At 56.8% G+C, this 21819-nt stretch overlaps 1 protein-coding gene across 1 annotated transcript in view; it reads left to right on the forward strand.

The window, feature by feature from the left end:
- The first annotated feature begins 1358 nt into the window (after nt 1–1358).
- PRKAR1B (protein kinase cAMP-dependent type I regulatory subunit beta) overlaps nt 1359–21819 on the forward strand; it is a 75159-nt gene continuing 54698 nt past the window's right edge. The window contains exons 1-3 of the mRNA XM_021680166.1: nt 1359–1553; nt 13833–13991; nt 14842–14933. Coding sequence (XP_021535841.1) covers nt 1377–1553; nt 13833–13991; nt 14842–14933 — 428 coding nt within the window. The 5' untranslated portion in view covers nt 1359–1376. The remainder of the gene's footprint in view (nt 1554–13832; nt 13992–14841; nt 14934–21819) is intronic.

Raw genomic sequence — 21819 nt, forward strand, 5'->3', positions numbered from 1 at the left:
GTGGCTTCCTTCAGGTGCTTGGGGTCGTTGGGGTGGGGGTAAGGGAGGAGGAGGGGGCACAGGAGTAAGCTAGAGGTGCAGTGGGGAGAGGTCTGTCGGTGGGCAGATGGAGGGATGCTGAGGGGCAGGAAGCACAGCAGAGTGGGGGGTGGGGAGGCCCGATGCGGGGGCAGGGAGGGGGAGGGCGGGAGGGGAGGGGGACAGGCCGGGTGCAGGGGTGGGGAGTGGGGGGTGGGGGTGGGTCGGCGCGGCGCAGGGGCGGGCGGAGGGCGGCGCCGCTGCAGTGCGGGACCCACTCGCCGGCCGTCCCCGCGTCCCCGCCGCGTGCCCGCGCAGCCGCTTCGGGCTTCGGGCGTGGCGCATCCAGGTACGCCGGGCTGGGATGGGGTCTGCGTCGGGATCCCTGGCCTGCGCGGGTGAGGGGCTGAGCTCGGCGGGCCCGGAGGCCCCGGGAAATGTGGGCCTTTGGGGAGCCCCCGCCCCCTTGGCCGAACCTGGGCCCGCGGCGCAGTCGTGGAGAGGCGTGGAGGCCGGGGGCTCAGGGTCCGGAGGCGCCGGGGCCTGGGGAAGGGATGCAGGGGCCAAGGACGTGGGGCCTGGGGAAGGGACGCGGGGGCTGGGGGCGCGGGGCCGGAAGAGGGGGCTGGGGGCGCAGAGGCCGGGGGCAGGGGACGCAAGGACTAGGGGCGCGGGCCCTGGGGAGGGGGCGCGGCCTTGGGGCCTTCCGGGCGGCCGAGAACCCGGGTCTGGGTCCCAGCGTTGGGGCGGCTGCGTGGCTCCCAGTTCCTGAGCCCGCATTGTGACTTAGCCCCGAGCACTGAGCTGAGAATGCCGGGCTGAGAATGTGCGGCCCTGCCATTGTTCTCCATGTAACGTCCTTCCAGAAGGCCCCTCAGCTGGGATTCAACTGTTTGCCTTGTTTTCTTTATGTTCCTGCCAAGCAGGCTACCCCAACCCTGTAACAGCACTCTTCATATACCTGGTTCACACAATTGTCCCTAAAAAGGGAGGAGGGATGGTGGCAAGTGAGACCACGTAAGTGCTGGGCTGGCCCCTCAGGCCCTGGGGGCCCCCACTCTCCACCTTCAGATTTCTCAGAGAGGAGGGTTTGCTCAGCCATGTACAAGTCTGTTTGATCCTCCTCCATGCCCGCAAAGATCTGTAAGGTAAGGCTTTGCGGCTGTCATGTTAACGGCTCATCCAGCCCCTCAGAAGGAAAGGCCTGTGACCATGGACCCTGAGACCTTGTCCCATCAGTCACAGGATGGGACTACAACGACACATTTTGGGGACCTCTGGGGTGCCGCCCCAGGCTTCCTTCCCCAGCAACCCGTGATGTGCATTTCCCCCACCAGGCAGCCAGAAGCGGGGTCACCATGGCATCCCCGTCGTCCTACCAGGTGGAGGAGGACGAGAGTCTGAAGGGGTGTGAGCTCTACGTTCAGAAGCATGGCGTTCAGCAGGTCCTCAAGGACTGCATTGTGCACCTGTGCATCTCCAAGCCCGACAGGCCCATGAAGTTCCTGCGGGAGCACTTCGAGAAGCTGGAGAAGGTCAGTGACGACCACCCCCTGCTTTCCCCTGGGGCACACCTGTTCCCCGGGTCGTGCTGGCTCTTGCAGGGAGTGTGGGGAGAGCAGTCCTCTGCCGGGCCTGACCGTGCCTCACCCATTCCAGGGCTCCTGGTCCCGGCCACAGACCTCCACTGGTGCGGGTTCTACCACTTGCAGAGCTTGGGGAAGAGCTGACTGTGAAGATAGCTTCTGGGGCCCGCTGACAGTTTTCAACTCAGGGGACAGAGATGGGGACCGGGTGTAGTTACAGGTGCCACTGGCGTTTGGGATGGAAGAACATAGCTGTGATAGGCATGTGATGTAGGGCATTTGAGACCAGATTCCACGGTGGTAATCTGCGCCTCTGGGAGGAGGTGGGCATAGGCAGAGGAGAACGCCCCTCAGACTCGTGCAGTGTGGGGAAGCACATGTCCATCCACACCTCTCTTCTGAGGGGACCCCCCCCAACTCATTCCTCTGTGAATGATGCCCCTCACCCCTTCCTGGTTCATCGGTGGGAGGACAGGCTCAGAGCAGGAGGGGTCCCTGAGCCCCTTGGCAACCTGTCCCTCCATGGTGGGCTCCTTCCTTCCTCCCTCTGGCTCCCGACCCTGAACACTCCCTGGGCGGCACCTAAGGCTCCTCTTCTGGGCCCCTTGCTCACAACTTCACTGTTCCTGTCCTGGTCTCAGGGGTGAATGGAACCCCAGGTCAGGCTCAGATCTGAGTCCCTCTGAGTCCCCGCCCATCAGTGTTTCACTTTCAGTGGGGGCCTCCTGTGGACACAGAGCTCCAACCCAAAGGGGTGAATTTCTTTCCTTTAAAACAATCTATTAAAAAAACATTTTCAAGTATGAGTGCATGGCTTTTAAAGAAAGTTTGAAAAGTTCAGAGATAGAAGGGGTCACAGTCATATGTGGTCTCCTCCGTGCACTTTTCATTTGCTCCGCATTCTTCACAGACCTCACTCAGGTGGGTGCGCGGTGCTGGGTTGAATAGACATGCTGATATTTTCTCAATGTTTCCCTTGCGATTGGATAGTTGAGTTGTTTCCAGCTTTGTTTAATGTTAAAAATAATGGCACGCTAACACATTCACATGTAGACTTTTTTCCTGTGTGTGGCATTGTCTTCAGACACGGGATTACTGAAACTCCCAATGGCAATACCGGGTGGAAGTGATCTCGTTTGCGTCCTTGTACATTCCCACCGCGGGGTTTGGTTGTTGGTTTGCCCACACTAGCCAGCTTTGGCTGTTTTAATTTGGAAAGCTGTTTTTTTTCAGAGGATGGTTGAAGATGGTCATGTAGCCTTCATCTGTTTTCCTTTGGTTACGTTTGAGGCCACGGTTGAGGAGAGGCGTTCTGCAGGGGACTTGTGGGATGGGCTGTTTCCTGCGTGTTGGGAGAATCAGGCAGGGGACAGTCCATCCTCTCCCGTCTCAAACCCTCACTCTGTCAGGGCCCCAGTTACTTCCCGTGGTTTGTTCACAAGTGATGCCATCCAGGTGACGTGTCTCGGGGGTGGTCCTGATGGGGGTGGCTGGAGTCGGGGAACCCACTCGACAGCTGAGGCAGCAGAGTGAGACCCAAGTAGAGGTACTCAACCAGGGACATTTTGCCCCCAGGGGACCTGTGGCAATGGCTGCAGACAGTTAGTCGAGCATCTAGGGTTAATGGAGCGGGAGCAACATGGCCAGCTCGGACCATTCATTTTGGTGGGGTGTTCAGGGCTTGCTGGTGGAGTGAGGAAAGAGGCAGCAAGCGTAACTCCTGGGGCTTGGTCTGGACCCCTGAGTGAATGGGGAGAGTAGGAGCAGATGGGCGGGGAGGGGGCCCTGCAGGCTGCGAGTCCACACTCAAGCGTCTGGTGGTTTGCCGTCAGCCTTTGGTGTTCCCTGGCTCGTAGGACCTTGGTCCTGACCTCTGCCTTCATCCTCACGTGGCCTCCTTCCTTAACAGGAGGCTGCGTCACATTGCATTAGGGCCCACCCCAGTGACCTCATTATAACTTGATTACGTTGGCAAAGACTGTCACCAATAAGCTCAGAGTCTGAGGTCCTGAGGTTGGGAACCCAACACGTGAACTTTCAGGGGACACAACTCAACCGCAAACAGCCACTTTCTCAGGGGCGGGTAGGGCGGCTTTAGTTAGGCCTACCCACGACGGCAATCCAGTGGTGAGTAGGAAAGCAGGTTACAAGACTTGGCTGTGGGGGCGCCTGGGTGGCTCAGTCGGTAAAGCGTCTGCCTTCGGCTCAGGTCATGATCCCAGGGTCCTGGAATCGAGTTCCACGTCGGGCTCCCTGCTCCGCGGGAAGTCTGCTTCTCCCTCTGCCTGCTGCTCCCCACTCGTGCTCTCTCCTCTCTCTCTCTCTCAAATAAATACATAAAATCTTAAAAAAAAAAAAAAAAAAGCCTTGGCCGTAGGGTATAGTTCCATTCTTGTGAGAGGCCTCACCAGCTGCGGAGTATCTGTCCGCGCAGGAGTGCTCTGAAGTGGATGGCGGGCGCTGAGAGAAGCATGTGTCCAGCGGCAAGACTACGGATTATCCCTGTAACAGACAGATCTGAGCCCCCCAGAATATAAAGTCCCTGAAAGCCACGGGCGTCCGGGCCATGCTGGCTTGCCCCGCGAGCTGCCGTGGAGTGTTTGTAATAGGGGAGCAGGAGGGCTCTTTGGCTCGGGGTGTGGCGGAGCCCCGGGTCTTGGGCCCCAGGAGCCTGTGGTCCAGGGGAGGGCAGAGTCCCAGGCAGCACCCCTGCCTCCCCATGAGGCCGGCCTGAGTGGACAGGAAGCCTGGGGAGGGAGACTTCTCATCATGTGTGACAAGCAGGAAGCATGTGTGTGGGGCTCCCGATAAAGCCCCGGGAGGGTGTCGCTGGGCCAGCACAGACCAGCGGGGATGGCCCAGCTCTCGGGGTGCTGTCCGGGCAGGCCAAGCCCAGCCGCCAGTCCTCAGGCCTCGGTGAGTGCAGTTTAAGAAGGTCGTTGTTCTCAGGTCCAGTTGTGAGGGGGTAGAATAGTCCTTATCCACTGGCCAAGCACAGCCCGAAGCTTCTCCATGGTGGGATCTTGCAGAAGCTCGTGGAGCGGTAGAATCGTTGGTCCTTGTAGGGATGCTTTAGAGGCTGTAAGGAAAGCGCCCGGCCTCCTCCATCTGCGTACCCACCTGCGTTTCTCTGGGACCCTCTTCAGCATGCACACGCGTGGGGATGTGGGTGGGGTGGCACATGTGCATTTTTAGTTTGACTTTTCTTCCTAGTATCTTTTGTGTAAAATCTGTACAGCATAAAATTTACCATTTTGGCCATTTTAAAGTGTCTGTTTTGGTGACATCCAGCGCACCCTATTCTGTGTTCTCCTCAGTAGCATTTTTATGGTGTCTGTGGCCATGAAACCATGTGATGTGGCAGTTTTTACTTTATTTGTATTGTTCTGTATTTGATGGTTTTCAGTTTTTTTGTTTTCTTCAGAAAAGACCTTTATGCCCAGGAAATGATTTGAAGAAGACAGAGCGTGCACGCAGTCGGGGTGCGCGCGCTGGGGTCAGAGTGTGGCTTGTTTTCATAGCTCTAGAACCACTTTACTCCCAAGGATGGAATGAGTTTACAGTTCCCCTGACACGCGTGAACAGTGCTGTTTTCCCAACTCCGCGTCAACATCAGCTTCTCTACAGTTGTTCTTGTGCTAATTGGCGGATATGGACACCTCCCTGCCGAGCTGGGTGCTCCTTCCCTCCTGGTGGCCTGGCACCTTCCCTGGACACTGGCTCCGTGGGGTCACACGAGGGTCTGGGCTAAGGCTTTGGTCTTTAGTAAAGATGGAAGTTACATTGTGTGTCAATTTTGGAACGAGCAGACACATCTGGGAAGAGAGAACCAGGACCACTCCTCCCGTTAAAGTTCTTCTTTGAATTTCAATACCCTGAACGTGTGCTCTGTGGTGTGCAACTGCGTGAGTTCTGACGGAGGTGTCCAGTTGTCTACCTGCCACCGTCCCCGAGATCCAGATCTGTTGAGGTGCCATCCCCTCCCTCCTGCCCTTGCTGGCCAGACCGTCCCGCCCCCCTATCCCCTGGCAACCACTGAAGTGTCTGCAGCTCAGCATCTTCCAGAATGTGCCACCAGTGGAGGCCTACAGCAGGTAGCCTTTGAGTCCGGCTTCTGTCACTTCCGAGGGCACCCGAGATTCGTGCTGGTTTTGTGCGTGTCACGAGCCTTGTTTTGCTGAGTCCATGGATCACAGTCTGCTCATCCTTTGGCCAGTTGAGGGACATCTGGATCACTTCCAGTTTTTGGCAATGACAAAGCCGCTGTAGGCATGTATTTGTCTTACAGATTTCTGTGTTAATGTAGATTTTTATTTAACTTGAGAAAGTATCTGGGTCGTATGGTAAGCACATGTTTGACTTGGTAACAAAATGCCCAGCTACACCGTCTTGCATTCCAACCAGCTGTGGTTCTTGGCCCTAAGATTGCCAGCACTTGATACTGTTAGCTTTCGAAAATTTGAGCCATTCTGATGGGTACTTGCTGGCCCTTCCGCTGAGTTTCTTCCTCGTTTCCTTATGACTGATGACACGGAGCATCTTTTCATGCACTTACTTGCCATTGGCACGTCTCCTTGATGAGGTGCCTGCTGAGGTCTTTTGTCCGTGTTTCTTACTAGGCTCTTCTTTACCGTTGGGCTTGGAAGTGCTTTATGTATTCAACTCGTACCCTCACGTACGCAGACGTGAGTCCTGGGTAGTCCCTGCTTTTCAAACACCTTCTTCCAGTCCGTCCAGGGTCTTCTGCTCATTTGCTCGCTACTGTCTTTCACAGAGCAAAAGTTTCCCCTTTTGAAGGTGGGTTTATCAATGCATATATTTATTAATGAATTGTGTTTTGTACGGAAATTTGTATGGAGGGGTTCTGCACTGACTTTGGGTGCTCCTCTGTCGTTCATCAGCTAGCTGTATGTGCTTGGGGGCACCTCACGGTCTGGCTCACTCTGTTTTCATGCGATGCTCTTCTTCAAAATTGTTTCCTCTACTCTGGTTTCTTTGCCTTTCTGGGTATATTTTAGTGATCTCGCTGACATGGACCAAAAAATCCTCTTGGAATGTTGAGGGGGCTTACACTGAACACATAAATCAGTTTGAGGAGAATGGAGAACAATCTCGAATCTTCCAGTTCATGAACACAGAGTAGCTCTTCATTTACCTAGGTCTGTGGTTTCTCCTGTCTATGAGAGAGACTTTTATTTTCAGGGACACCTGGATGGCTCAGTCCGTTCAGCATTTGCCTTCAGCTCAGGTTGTGGTCTCAACGGTCTCAGGATCGTGGGATTGAGCCCCGTGTTGAGCCCCACGTTGAGCCGCGTATTGCGCTCCACAGTCAACAGGGAGTCTGCTTCTCCTTTTCCCTCTGCATCCCCACCCCCACTCATGCGTGCCCTCTCTCTCTTTATCTCTCTCAAATAAATAAATAAAATTTTTAAGAAAAACAGAGAAACTTTTATTTTCAATATACAGATCCTTTATATGTTTTGGTCAATTTGCTCCTATTTCATTTTTATTGTATTTTCAGCAGTACTCCTTTGTAATTGATAGGCTTTACTTTTGTTTTTTGAAGATTTATGTATTTATTTGAGAGAGAATGCACGTGTGGCAGTGGGGGAGGGGCAGAGGGAGAGGAAGAATCTCAGGCAGACTCCTCACTGAGCACGGGGCTCGATGAGGGGCTTGATCCTGAGACCCTGAGATCATGCCTGAGCCAAAACCAAGAGTCGGTCACTTAACCAGTCGACTCTGCCACCCAGGCGCCCCGATAGGGTTTGCTTTTTTATTTTTATTTTTATTTTATTTTATTTTATTTTAAGATTTTATTTATTTATTTGATAGAGTGAGAGAGCACAAGCAGGGGGAACAGTAGAGGGAGAGGGGGAAGCAGGCTCCCCGCCAAGCAGGGAGCTTGATGCAGGGCTCGATCCCAGGACCCTGGGATCATGACCTGAGCCGAAGGCAGACGCTTAACCATCTGAGCCACCCAGGCGCCCCTAGGGTTTGCTTTTTTAGAGCAGTTTTAGGTTCACAGAAAAATTGAGCACAAAGTACAGAGTTCCCACGTCCCCCTCCCCAGCCCGAGCCCCTCCCCGTGCACACGGCTCCCCTGTTTAGTAACGCTGCACCTGCTGAGTGCTTGTCACACCTGGTGAGAGACGCCATCATCAGCTGAGGCCCAGAGTTTACATCAGGGTCACTCCTTGGGCCCACAGTTCTGCCTTCTCCAGAATCCCACAGTACGGAGGCTTCGCAGACTGGCTTCTGTCACTTAGGAACTGCGCCCAGGGACACTCCGGGCGGGGCCTGCTTCCTTTCGGACATCTCCCTCCTCTTCAGGCAGAGAGGATCAGAAACTTCCAAAATGGGGATTTCTTATTTTTCTTACATTTGTTTTTATTTCCAGAATGATTTTATAACTCACATCAGTAATAGAAAATAACCTTTACGGGGAAACTCCTTGCCGATAGAACTCTAAACTGCTTTCCCCCTTTTTCATGCGTGTTTGTGTGCATCACACTTTATGTGCACTTGTGAGTTAGGTGTGAACTCAGTTTTGTGCCCTCGCCCTCCCTGCCCACCAAGCAGCACAGGTGTGGTCACGTGGAAGATGCTTCTGCAGACCGGGAATAGAAGGCCTGCCATTGGCACCATGTCCGGGCGCTCTCAGGGACACAGCCATGTGGACCCGTGCAGACCCAGGATCTGTGAGAAGAACCGCAAGCCCGAAGCCAAAGGAAGGGCTGCCGCTTCTCCGTCTGGTGGAACGTCACACGGTGCCGCTGGGTCAAGTGAATGTCAAATGGTTAAAGCAGTTTTCAAAAGAAGGTTTACAGCTTTCAGAAATTGCCAAATAATAAAAAGAAAGGTTGATTCCACGAAATCTGGGGAAATGAAGAAGGTACAGAAAAGGATAAGGAGACAAAGACGCTTTGTTGTCAGATCTCTTGAGGGAGACCTTCAGCGTCTGATGTGTTTTCCCCTGCTGCTGAACCTCCCACACACGTCGTAAAGTTTGTAACCTACTGTATGTAATTGCCAAGGATAGACGACTCTCCCAGAGCAGTTCAGGCCTACAGAGGAATCGAGCAGAACGTGCAGGGCTGTCCTTGCCCCTCATGCCCCACCTGCCCCTGTGATTACCTTCCTGCACCTTCGTGCCTTCTGCAGCTGATGAGCGTCGCCGCGCGCTTGCTGTCACTGACTGAAGTCCACGGCCTGCCTCAGGCACGGTCTCTGGGTTTGCACGGCTGTGTAACAACGTGTATCCAATTACGATATTACACAAATCCACCACGCTCCACCCTGTCTCCCCTCCCCAGCCCCCGGCACCCGCCCACCGTTTACCATCCCCGCAGTCCTGCCTTTTCGGGAACGCCCCACGGCTGGAATCCCAGTCCGGAGCCGGCTCAGGATCACGCGTGTCGGGTTCCTCCACGGCTTCAGAGCTCACTCCTTTGTAGCACTCGAGTCACCGTCCACCGTCTGCACGCCCCACGGCGTGTGCGTCCATGCCCGACTCCAGGGCACCCTGGTCGCTTCCCAGTTTGGGCAGCTGTGGATAAAGCTGCCGTAAACATCCGTGCACAGGTGTGACGGGGACCTGCGTTCTCACGTCCTGGGGGTAAATGCCGAGGAGCACGTCCGCTGGACTGCACGGCAAGAGCGTGGCTGGTTTTGTAAGAAACCACAGGCACCTCCTGACGTGGCCGCGCCACTCCCCGCTGCTCCGAGGGGCCCCGCTGCTCTGCGTCCCGCCAGCATCTGGTGCTGACCGTGTTCTGGCCCGCGGCCGTTCTGACGCGGGGGTGGGGGGGTGGACAGTGGCGTCTCCTCGCTGTTTTCCTCTGCGTGTCCCCGAGGACGCGTGATGTGGAGCATCTTCCCGAGTGGGTGTTCGCTGTGGGCGGATGCTCCGTGTTGGGTGTCTGTTTTCCTGTTGTTGAGTTTGAGAGGCTTTTTTTGTATATTTTGGACTGGAGTCCTTTATTGGATTTGTGTTTTGTGGATATTTTCTCCTAGTCTGTGGCCTGAGTTTTCATTATATATGATTTGATTTCTGTTTTTGTTTTTTTATTTTATTTTTTATTTATTTATTTTTAAAGATTTTATTTATTTATTTGACAGAGAGAGAGACAGCGAGAGAGGGAACACAAGCAGGGGGAGCGGGAGAGGGAGAAGCAGGCTACCCGCAGAGCAGGGAGTCCGATGAGGGGCTCGATCCCAGGACCCCGGGATCATGACCTGAGCTGAAGGCAGACGCTTAATGACTGAGCCACCCAGGCGCCCTGGATTAAAAATTTTTAAACGTTGCAGAGAACATTCTAGTACTGATATCTCTCTGACACCTGTCATTGCTTTGCTAGGATGTATTTTAAGAAAGAGAGTTAGGGGGCTCGGATGGACACATTGATTTGTGAAGCTGGCTGTGCTGCAGAAAGGGTTTATTCATTCACCTGTTTATTCCACAGATACCTATTGGACCCCTGCCGCAGGCCTGGTGCATTCCGGGTGCTGGGTCGTGATACTGAGCGCAGGAGTTTCCGGCTGTGCCCCCCTGGGCATGTGCCCAGCTGCACGAGACAGTAGGCCCTAGTCTGCTCTGGTCACTACTGAGTTCTGCTCTTTCTGGGTCCCGTCAGTGTGTGATCAGGCAACATACGAGATCCAGGAAAGGTGTGTGTAAGTCAGGGTTTTACAATCACGTACACAGTGGGACATGTTATTAAAAGGATCCCCAGATGAGTTTAAATCGTTTTTTCACTCAAAAACTATATTCTTTGATTATAATCTAATAGAGTTACTTTATTATCACTAATTAAGAATTAACCAGAAAAAAGGAGGCAGCCAGCCTCCCCATACACTTGGAAACCAATAACGAGCTTTTGCATAATTTATTGAAGAAGACTGTCATAGTAAAAATCTACGTAAAAAGTAAAAAATCATGAAATATCTAAACTGAGTGACAGAGCTTCCCGTAGTTGCAGCAGAATCGGTCCTTGGAGGGAAAATTACCGCTTCGCCAGAAAGTAAGATCAGGAATTCCTGAGCAGAGCACATCACCGCGGATCGGGCGGCTGCAGGCAGCAAGAACTGATTGCCCCACAGCTCGGAGCCCAGAGCCCGAGGCCAAGACTTCAGTGGGGCGCTTCCTCCTGTGTCCTAGCCTGTCGCCTCCAGTCCTTCACTTGCAGACACATCACCCAGCCTTTGCCTCTGTCTTCATGGCGAGGTCTGCCCTGCGGGCCGTGTGTCCAGAACTCATTTTTACCTGACAGCGTCTGCAAAGGTCCCATTTCCAAATAGAGCCACCCTCGGGAGGGGGCCTATCGAACCCGCTGTGTGTGTGGCCTGGGAAGTCGGAAATTGAGTGACAGAGCCAGACTAAGCAAACGCAGGCAGAGAATAGTGAAGATCTGGCAGAAGGTAATGAAACAGAGATCAGAGATGGTAGCAGATGGTAAACGCAGAGGTGAATCTGACGAATAAAATAGGCATCTGGGAAGGCGGCCTTGCAAAGAGATGGTGCAAGCTGGCACACAGGTTGGGGAGAGGGCGCTTTCTGAACAGGGTGCCTGGGGAGGTGTGGAGGCTGAGCTCACAGGGGCCTACAGGTGTCCCTGGTTCCACTCGGCTCATCTGGGCAGGCTCAGAAGGCCTCTCCTCCAGGAAGCCCTCCCTGACTTCCCCCCGCCCTGCCCAGCCCTGTACCTAGTCCTCTGTGGCTCATGCTGTTATATTGCCCTGACTTTTCACCTGTCTTTCCTGTTAGATGGAAATCTTCATGACAGAACTATGCCTTTTTCTCTGTAGCAGTCTCTGGGTGAGGTACTCAACAAGTGATTGAAACTGCACGTTTCTCTCCTCACCCTGCCACTGAAGGTCGAGTGCCCCTGGACGTGGCCCTCATCCTCTCCTGGCCTCCTAGACGGGGATGACGGCCCTGGGCCTGCCTTCTGCTCTGAGAGGCTGCAGCCCCGAGAGAGAGGCTTGTGGTCGGCCCGGGGCCGGCACCATGGACCCCTGCCCTGGACACCACAGATCTCCAATACCACGGCGCCCACTCGGTTGGACGGGGCAGGGGTTGAGGGACTGTCTCCCTGGGGGGAGCCCTAGAAATGCTGACCGTGGGCAGCCACTGGGAGTCTGGCCACCGCCCGGGACACGGCCTCCCCTCCTCTGGGGTATTCAGGGCCTGTGCGCGGGGTCAGGCTGACTTGGCTAACCGCCCCAGCTGTGTCCTCAGCCAGCACGCCTGGGGTTGGGGCGTGGAGGGAGGGATTCTGCCGGTCCCGGGTCCCAGGCATGTGGGCTTCTCTCAGGAGCAGAAACTCAGGTCCAGAGAATCTCCCGTCATCCCACCCCTCCCTGGCCTAGAATTTTCTCTTCTCAGGCTGCAAGTCTGCCTTTCACCCCTCGTGCTGGAAAAACATGGTCAGAAGTAGATTGTGACCGTCATTCACGATCCAGGGAGCACTTGGCCCCGGGGGCAGAACAGGGACAGTCCCTGGAGCTGCGTTAGGCGTTTCTGGTGCAGATTCTGGCTGCAGAGCTTTCTGGAAATGCTGTTCCCACACTGCTGTTGTGAAGACTCCTCTGACCCCGTGCCCTTGACCATCCTGCAGCCCAGACAGCTCATCAGCGTGAGAACAGGAGACAGGAAGGGGGCTCCGGAAAATTAGAGGTTTTCCTGGAATCCCGAGGGGGAGGGGAGGGGATGCCATCCCGTTTCCACCCGACACCTCCCCAAGTGGCCTCAGATCTCCTGGATCCTGCCCAGTTAGGCCCTTTGCTGGCAAGCATGGAAAATGGCCCGAGGCAGGACAGCGATGCCCACGGTCCCAAGAAAGCGAGGTGCCCAGCGCTCTTCCTTTCCCTCTGTGTGTAACACAGCCACTGTGCGGGTCTGCAGCTGGGCACCTTTCCCAGCGGTCCTGGTGCTGGCCCGGACATGACGGGGCTTCCTTGCGGGTCTCAGTTCCTCTGCTCTGACCCCCTCGGGTGGGCGTCCTGTAACCCTGCCCTTCCCGCTGGAAACCCTCTTGCTGCACCCAAGCCTCCCAAGGGGGCTGCTGAGACGGCACCCCCAAGCCTGGGCTCTGGAGGGCATGTCGCGGGCCAGGGCCCAACATCAGCCCCCAGCCTCTGAGCGCTGTGGTCACGACAGCCTATGTAACTCAAGGACATGGGGCTCAAACCCCCTCCTGACTCCGTTCATTCACCCTTCCTTTCCAGCCAGTGCCCTGAGGTGCCATGTCTTGTGAGTGGGGAGGGTCATGGCTGAGCGTGTAGCGGGTTCTGGCGGCCCATCGTGTTGAAGCAGCGTGGGGAGAACTCCGGGACTTAGAGACGAATGGTGGATGGAAGGCTTCTTGCCGGAGGTGGCATCGACGTGTTCACCAGGGACACCGCTTGGGGGTGGGCAGTAAGGTGGAGGAAGCCCTGTGTCCCTCTTTCTGTTCTCCCTTGGCCAGTAGCTCTGGCTCCAGGTTGGGTACTTGCCTCTGGGGGTTGTCTGTGTGGGACCCCTGGAGCTGAGCATCTGTGTGTCCGCGCTGGGCATGAGACCCCAGTGGTGTGCCGGCCATTCCCCAGTCCGGGTCTCATTGTTTTCTCAAAGTCAGTGTGTCCAAACGCAGCACACATCAACCACATGAAAAACGCCCAAACCTGGGAAAACAGCAAGGATGTGGGGCACGTTCGGGCACAGCTGCTGTGGGAAACGGCTTGGCAGGCAGCTCAGCAAACCGTGCGGTTCTGGGCGAGCAAGGACGGGAGCTGAGGAGGGGCGAGGGAGGGAGCCCTGAGGGGAGGGGGCTCTGCACTCACTGTGGTACTTGGGGGGTGGGGGCGAGTCCTGAGACGTGGGAAGCGCGTTCTGGGCTGGGAGGAGCCCGTGCTGGCTGGGGGACACGTGCAGGCAGGCTGTGGCCATGGCACCCTCGAGGGGACGCGTGTCATGCCCGAGACTGGAGGCCATGAGGGCCTTCGAATGTGTCTGTGTTTTCCGGGGCTGACACCATGCCTGCGCTCGCAGTGAGGGCGGGCAGAAACCCTCCGAGCAGGCGCTCTGTGGGCTGGGTGGGTGGGAAGACATGGACTTGGAGGTGCCCTTGAAGCTGGGGGTCTGCCGGGCATGGAGGGGGGGGTTGGGCAGGGCCCCTCGGCTGCACCTGCAGGTGGACAGACCACGCCAGCTGCTGTTCTCAGGCCTCCCTCTGTCTTCTCCCACAGGAAGAGAACAGACAGATTCTGACACAGCAGAAGTCAGACTCACATGATGAGGAGATCTCCCCGACCCCACCGAACCCCGTGGTGAAAGCCCGCCGCCGCCGAGGGGGCGTGAGTGCCGAGGTGTACACGGAGGAGGATGCCGTGTCCTACGTGAGGAAGGTGGGCCCCCCCGGCCCTCACTCCGGGGGTCCCTGCTCCCGGCTACTCTCCCTTCTGCTCCGAGAGGGGCTGCGGTGGTGGGAACGTCATCCTCACAGTCACTCCCCGCGGGCTCGCAGGGTGTGGAGAGGAGATCCTGTGGCCCCCGTCCTCCTGGAGACTGGAGCCTGGCCTCAGAGCTGCCCAGTGGGAATCCCCCCCTCCACGTTGCTGTTCCTCGGCGTCCTGCCCTCAGCTTCGGCGCCCAGCCTGCCGCTGCGTCGTGATGCGCTCTGGAGCGCGAGCGCACATGCGGTGTCCCCACGCGCATCGGTGTGCAGCCCGGCCTCCTGCCTGCCCTTGGACGCGGGCTTGTCATTTCCACCTTGTGTGTTTATATTCTTATACCCTCGCTTTTACTTTTTTTCTTGGTATTTTTAGTTTTTGATCTCTTAACAAAGTTAATTAGGCGCGCTACGCATAGCCTACGGTTTCCTGGGTGTGTGAGTCTGGGTGGCTGGGACGCTCATTCTCTCACGGTCTGGAGGCCGGGCGTCCAAGAGCAGGTGCCGGTGGGCTGGTTCCTGGTGGGAGTCCCGCCGCCCCCGTGTCCTCAGGTGTCGAGGAGAGTGGGAGAGCGGGCTCTCGGGGGTCTGCTCCTCTGGGGCGCTGATCCCGCCAGGGCCCGCCTGCAGACGCCACACGCTGGGGGGTAGGGTTTTGGGGATAGTCTGTCCATGCACAACTTTGTGCTGCTGTGCAGGGTTCAGGGGCATCGAGCACACTCGTGCTGCCAAGCTCTTGTCCCCTATCTGTCTGCAGGACCCTCGAGGACCCTCGCAAGTCTGACTTTCACTGGCTTCCCCTGCAGGTCATCCCGAAGGACTATAAGACCATGACGGCTTTGGCCAAAGCCATCTCCAAAAATGTGCTGTTTGCCCACCTGGACGACAACGAGAGAAGGTAGGAACCTGGGAGGGGATGGGGCCGGGATCGACACCCCTCCCCGGCCTTGCTGGCCGCCGGTCGCAGGGGGCGCGCGTGTGCCCAGGTCAGGATCTGAGGCTTCCATGTGCCCTTGTCATCCGCAGACACCCATGAGCCTGCTGCCAAGTCACGTGGCCCCGGCGGGCACCAGGAATGACTGCAGGGTGGGGTCTTTCCAGGGGGGCACCCAACATCGGTGAGGGCCTCGGGGGCCATGCGTTGGGAATGGAGATCCTACGAACAATTGGGAAAATCGGACTCCTGGAGAAAATCCCTGGGACTGTTCTGGGGCGGTGCTTGTGGATTTATGCGTGTACGCTAATTCCGTGTCGCAGCGTGGGATCACATCCTCCACAGCTTGTCCCGCTCACGAGGTTGTGAACGTCCATCTGTCAGGAAGGGATTGTAGTATCTGCTTCTGTAGAGTTGCTTTAAAACCCTTCCTTCCCTCCCAGGGCTGCTTGCGTTTTCTCAACGACCATGGCCGTCCTGTGCGCTCACCTTTGGTACTTGTTTGTTTCTTCCTTCAAGTTAAATTCCTTGATGTGGATGAAAGGGTGTATAGGGTTTTAGTTTTTCTCTCTTTTCTCTCACTTTTGGCGAGTTATGTTTCCTGGCTAGATAACTGAGCACGTTTTGATGACTGTGCTCTGCAGAACCCAAACGACACGCAAATCCATGGAACAAGAAGAGAAAGTGCCCCCTGCAGCCTCGGTCTGTGACACCGGCGGGCCCTTTCACCTGAGCGTCCCGGGATGGTGCGCGTGTGCAGAGCTCTGCCCTGTGCGGTGGCTCCAGGTCTGTCCGCCCCCCGCTTTGCCAGCGTTGCCAGGAGGCTTACGGTTTCTGGACCGTGCAGTGTCTACGCAGGATGGGCCCCACTGCAGAGTAGCTGCACCAGAGAGATGCGGCGGGAGGTCTCAACAGGTGTGATGCGCCTCCGAGGGCCACTGGCGACATCGCACGTGTGGGTCCCTTGGGAAGGCTGCAGGCGCGTCCAGAGGCCTGGCGCTCTGGGGCCTCACCCACGGCTGGGGCGCTTCTGGAGTCTCCGTGGCGGAGTGTGGCTGGAGCCACGTTCCAGGGAGGTGCCCACCCCATGGAAGCACACAGGGGCACGACAGGCAGGGAGGGGAGGCCAGTTCTCTGTGTGGGCCCCCCTGCAGCGCCCGCACCCCAGGAGGGTCTTGCCATGCAGAGACGCTCAGGATTCACCCTCAGGAGGCCCTAAATGCAGTGTCGGGTCCTTGCAGGAGGGGGGCACAGGGAGGTTGCTCAGAAGAGGAGAAGCCCTGTGACCACAGAGGCAGAGACGGAGCAAGGTGACCTCGGGCCAGAGGCCACCAGCCACCCCTAGAGGCAAGAGTGGCTGGAGGAGTCCTTCCCTGGAGCCTCTGAGGGCATGGGGGCCCTCTTGCACCTCGATTTCCACCTGCTGGTGCTGATTCTGGACTTCTGGGCTCCAGAACTGGGAGACCACACGCTTCCACTGTTCTCAGCCCTCCTAATGGAGGTGTCCACCTGGCAGTTAGGGTCTCTGTCCACCAGGTGGGCCCAGATGACTCAAGAGTTGTATCTTTATTAACTTAAATGTAAACATCAAAAACTCAGTCCAAATTTAGACCTGGTATTTGACTAGGTGGTGCATTCACATGGATTCAAAGTCAAAAGGTGCCAGGGGTCCAGAGTGAAAGGTGAGCTGTATGGAGGTGGCCCCAGGACCCTGGCTTGTCCCTGGGTCCCTCTGCAGTTCCCTTTCTGCGGACAGACTCCCCACTCTCAGGCAGGAGGTCAGATACTCCCCGCAGTGGCCACACAGACCTCTGTCCGTTCTTCACCGGGTTTCGGTCATCAGGGAACGGATGGCTGCGGACTATGCCTGGGTCCATTGGGTCCTGCTAACTCGCACTTCGGTGCCTGCTTGGGGGAGGAGGTGCTCCTCCAGTAGATAAGAGCACACGGCCGCCCGGGCGGCGCAGGGTAGACTTTGATCTCGGAGCCAGCCTGGAATATGTACCTGTACGCGGCAGATCTGGGTTTGTTCCTGCTGGCCGGCAGGTGGGTTGCTCACCTGGGTCAGGCCCAACCTTGAGTGCAGGGAGGGAGTTCTGGGGCACAGTGATTTGGGCCTCAGTCTCCAAAAGCTGGCTACTCACTTGGAAGACGAGTTTTGTTCTCTGGGCCTCCGTCGCCTGGTCTGGTCTGCATTAAGCTCTTCCAGGGACGGCCATGGGAGCAGAACTCGGCATGAGCATGTAGGCTCATTATTCTTATTTATGGCGATGGTCCCCGTGAACTTGTTCATGCTCACGTACTCCCAGATGCAAGCGCAGCACCAGCCTGCTCCAGACACCGTGCCTTGCTGGTGTTCCAGGGCACAGAATCTCAGGATGCTCCCGGGACTCATATCCCCAAGGCTTCCCTTGCTGTTGCTGGAGCCACAGGGCAGGCTAACCAAGCGTCGTAACCGCGGCATCATCAGGCTCAGCAGCCGTGCCCTTCTTCAGAGCCTGAGTTCTGATGGACGCGGCCCAGGTCAGCCGAGCGAGTGAGAGGCTCCTCGGGCCGTGGTCTGGAGCCGTCCTGTGTCGCTGCCTCAGTGTGTGCGGGCCAGAACCGCGGGCCTGGCCCGGCCACAGGGAGACTGGGAACAGGCTCCCGCGAGGTTGAGGTTCTGCCTCGTCAGCAGCACCCACCCGTCCTCCCGTGTGTGGCTTGCGGCCCTGCGTGCGGCGCCCTCAGGGTGCCCCCATGTTGTGACAGGCCGCCTTCCTGTTTGGGGGGGTCTCCCATTGTGGGGGTGCGCCACCACGCGTTTGTCCACTTACAGGTCAAGGGACACTTGGGCTGCTCCTGCCTTTTGGTGGTTGTGCCAAACATTCCCGTGAACACGGTGTCGGAGCCTTTGGGGTGCACACTAGGAGTGGCCTTCGGGGCACTCATCCCTCCGCATGTGACTTTCTGAGGAGCCACCAGACTCTGCTTCCCCCTCCAGCCCCACTGAGCTTCGAGCCTCCCCTTCCGTGGGGCCCACGTGCCCCCTCCGTGGCAGCCGTGTTCGAGCCACGTCCTTCACATCCTTTCCTGGCCCTGCCCCGGCTCCCAGCGCCGGCTGGTGTAAGGCCGGTGTGGCCTGAGGGCCAGTTGATCTGAGCACTATCTCTGGCCGTCCCAGCCGCGTGTGTCCAGGAAGTGTTTGTGCTGGGGTCCTGGGCTCTTGGCCCCAAGTTTCCAGAATCACATGGTTCCCACCTCCTCGGACTTTTCTGGATCCAGGAGCCAGGTGGACGAGAAGTGCAGGAAGCAGATGGTCGGACTGAAAATTCCTCTTGGTGAGGCTGGCTTGGGAAGAGGGCTTTCATGTGGGGGGTTTGCTGCAGGAAAACTCACTTTCCATATTGAAACCCTGAGGGGATCCTTTTTCTGGCTACGGCCTTTAAAGAAACAGGCGGATGGTTCAGGAAGTGGGCTCCGGAGGGAGCGGGCCTGAGACAATGTCTCTTGACCTTTCACTTGATGTCCCCTGCACGGCATCCAAATTCTTTGCTTTTTCCAATTTACTAGAAGCTGGGCCCAACAGCCCGAGCTGTGGTTTGGGGCACATTCTTTCCAGGTTCACAGAGCGCCTGGCACGCCCCAACTCAGAGCTGCCTCCCGCGTGGGTGGAGGAAACAACACTCCTCTGCAAGCAAATCCACTTGTGGGGTGCGTGCCTTTGTGCTCAAAGCCCCTCCTGTTAAACAGATGTGAGACAGGTGACCCCGTGGTCACAGGCGGGGTGGTCTTGCCCTTGTCAGATTATGACGGCACCTCTCCTTCAGTTTGTGTGGTGGTGCTTCAGTGAGTCAAGAGGTGAGGGCTTTATTTAAGCTCCTTTGTTCGGAAGAAGGTAGTGCAACGTAGCTGTGGGGGGGCCACTCACCGGCCACACTGCAGTGTTCTGTGTCCTAGGACAGCGGCACTCCCAGCTGGTGGTTCCTGGAGGCTCTTCTGGCCTCTGTATGTAACAAGGTCTGTCTTCTGCCGGAGGCCATACCCCATGTCATAGCAGAGACAGGGTTCCAACAGGAGTCCCTGGGGCTCCAAAGCCTGTGCTCGGCCTCCCCCACTCCTGTAACAACAGGTCACATGCACCTACAGGAGGAGGGAACACGGGAGAGCTGGTGATCCAGACTGGGTCGTCGGGGGGGTCCCAGGTGTTCTGGGATGAACTGGGACTACAGGGAGTGGGCTCTGGCTTGCCGGGTCTGGGGAGCAACAGGGAGGACCAGGAGACCCCCGAGCACTTTGTGTCAGGCCAGAGATGCATTAAACATACAAACACATACGTATCCGAACTGACATAGACACACAAGCATATGTGTACACATCCACGTATACACACACGTACACTCATACATATACATGGTGTATATACGTGCACACATTCACACACATACTTGCCTGTCCACACAAATGCACACTCACACACACGCATGCTACAGAATTGAATGTGTGTTAAAATGTTTTTTGGAAGGAGACTGTTGAATCATGTCATTAAGTTGTGTAATGACATTCTTTGGGACTCAGTTTCCTCAAGTGTCAAATGAGAGTAATAAAACCTACTTTGAGGGTCACAGGGAAGGTGAAATGTAGTAATGTTTATGGGTGTATCATTATCCACATCCCTACCGTCCCCATCCCCATCATCATCACCATCATCAGCACTATCCCCGTCATCCCCATCCTCATCAAAACCATCATCATCCCCATCATCACCACCATCATTATGAACATCATCATCCCCATCATCACCACCATCGCCATCCCCGTCCTCATCCCCATCCTCATCAAAACCATCATCATCCCCGTCATCACTGTCCTCATCAACACCATCATCACCACCACCATCCTCCTTCCCCTCCTCGCCATCCTAGTCATCATCATCATCCTCTTTCTGATAGCCCTTTTGTGGTGTGGAGGTCAGGCTGAGTCAGTGGGCTTCGCCCTGGACACTGCTTTGCCCCTCTGATGCTGGCCCAGACATCCACATGAACCCCCACAGCCAGGCCTCACTCCTTCTCAGTGTTTAGTCTGAGGCCACTCCACAAGGTCATTCTCTGCTCCATCCTGAGCCTGAGGAAGGTAAGCTGGCTGCTCTGGGCCTCAGGACACAGCAGGAAGGAATGTAGGAGGCCAGCTCATGCCCCAACATCAGTGTACAGAGGAGGGTTTCAAGGCCCAGTGAGGGGAAGTCCCTTCCCCACTGTCCCTTGCTCCAGGTCACAGTAGGAGTCCTAGCTGGGGCTAGAGCTCCTCATGCCCTGGGCTGGCCCCTTGCCACTTGCTCTGGGCCATGCAGCAGGTGTCCTAGCTGGGGCTGGAGCAGGTGTCTTCATGCCCCTCCATAGCCCCTCTGCTGTGTTGAGTTACTCCAGGTGAGGGTCCAAGTGGCGGGTGCAGACTCCTTGCTTGGTGTCAGCTACTGTGAGCAAATGCAGATCTTCTGTCCTTCCTGGGGATGCTGGGAGCAGTTACTCTCTGCTCAGGGACACAAAGAGCCTCAGAAGGCAGCCCGCAGGGTGCTCCAGAGCCCTGGGCTGTGCCGAGAATCCTGGCCTTGCCCCGAGGGTGCATCCCAGACTGAAGGAGGGAGCGGGGAGCCCCTGGGTTCAGTCAGGTCCCTTCTTGGCTTGCTCCGATTAGGGTGCCCGGGGACGAGCATCGCCGTGCCCCTGGGAGTCCAGAAGCGTGGTAATGAGGAGGCACCGTGTGCGTGTGGTATGGGCAGTCCAGGCAGCTCTGTGCTTTGGGCCCTCGGCTGGGGCCTCATTATTGGAGCCGCCAGACGGGTGGGCGAGAACATCTCACCCTGGGGCGGTCTTCCTGGCAGCGGCCCTGCTCTCTGCAGCTCTAATTAAAATGGGCCTCTGGCTGGAGGGCCGCAGCGCCGGCCCGAGCAGGTGTCTCCTATTATCTGCCACTGTCTCTGCCTCCCGCCCGCGCATCCCCAGCAGCCTGTTTTCCCACAGATTGGCTGGGGTCCCCAGGTGATGGGAAAAACACGCCGTCTGCTGGATTCACAGGCAGCTTTCGCTTCTCCAGCGGCCTCGGCCCCATCCCTCCCACCTGGCTCTGACTTCAGGGTTGCTGCTTCTCTTTCAGGCAACACGAAGACACAAAATTAGCATCTTGGAGAATGCAGGGCCTCATCTTAGTAGGAGCTTAATGGCTCACACAGGCAACGAATTTAGTCTTCATCTTGCATAGAGCCACCTGCTCTGGGCAGAGACCTTGAGGATAACAACTTCCGAGCCACGGGAACCGTATTCCGTGGGAAGCTGGAATCTGGAGCTTGCATCACATGACATGTTCTGAGGTGGTCCCTGGACCTCAGGCCTCATGGGGCACCGTCTTGTTAGAACAAGGCTGACTGGCTTTGTTGCTGATGACACTGGGCTGATATGAGGCATGGAAGCGCAGAGAGGGTAAGCAGGCTGCTTAAAGCCCCCCAGCGAGGACTGGGAGAAGCGAAGACAGGGCTGCACCGGCCTGACCTGCCTCCCGCATGATGGCGCCACCCAGCTCCGTAACCTCCCAGGGAAGGGGACAGTCTTTTAAAGAGTGCCCAGACTCAGTCCAGCTGACGGAAAGTCGCGTGGTCCCGGAGGTCGAATAAGGCACAGTTTCGGTTCTCTGTGGAGACGTAGCTAGGAAGGGCGGCCAGGGCTTGTGTTACTGGGGGCCCGGGTCGCAGAGCTCGGCCCATCTGATCGTGGGATCGGGAGGAGAACCTCGGGGCTCTGTTGTCCGGTGTGAACATCTGGCAGCTTGCTGTGGATTTTGCCTGTCTGTGGTCTTGGTGGTTTGGTGCCATAATGCT

The sequence above is a fragment of the Neomonachus schauinslandi genome, chromosome 5, assembly GCF_002201575.2.
Source record: "Neomonachus schauinslandi chromosome 5, ASM220157v2, whole genome shotgun sequence".
NCBI lineage: Eukaryota > Metazoa > Chordata > Mammalia > Carnivora > Phocidae > Neomonachus > Neomonachus schauinslandi.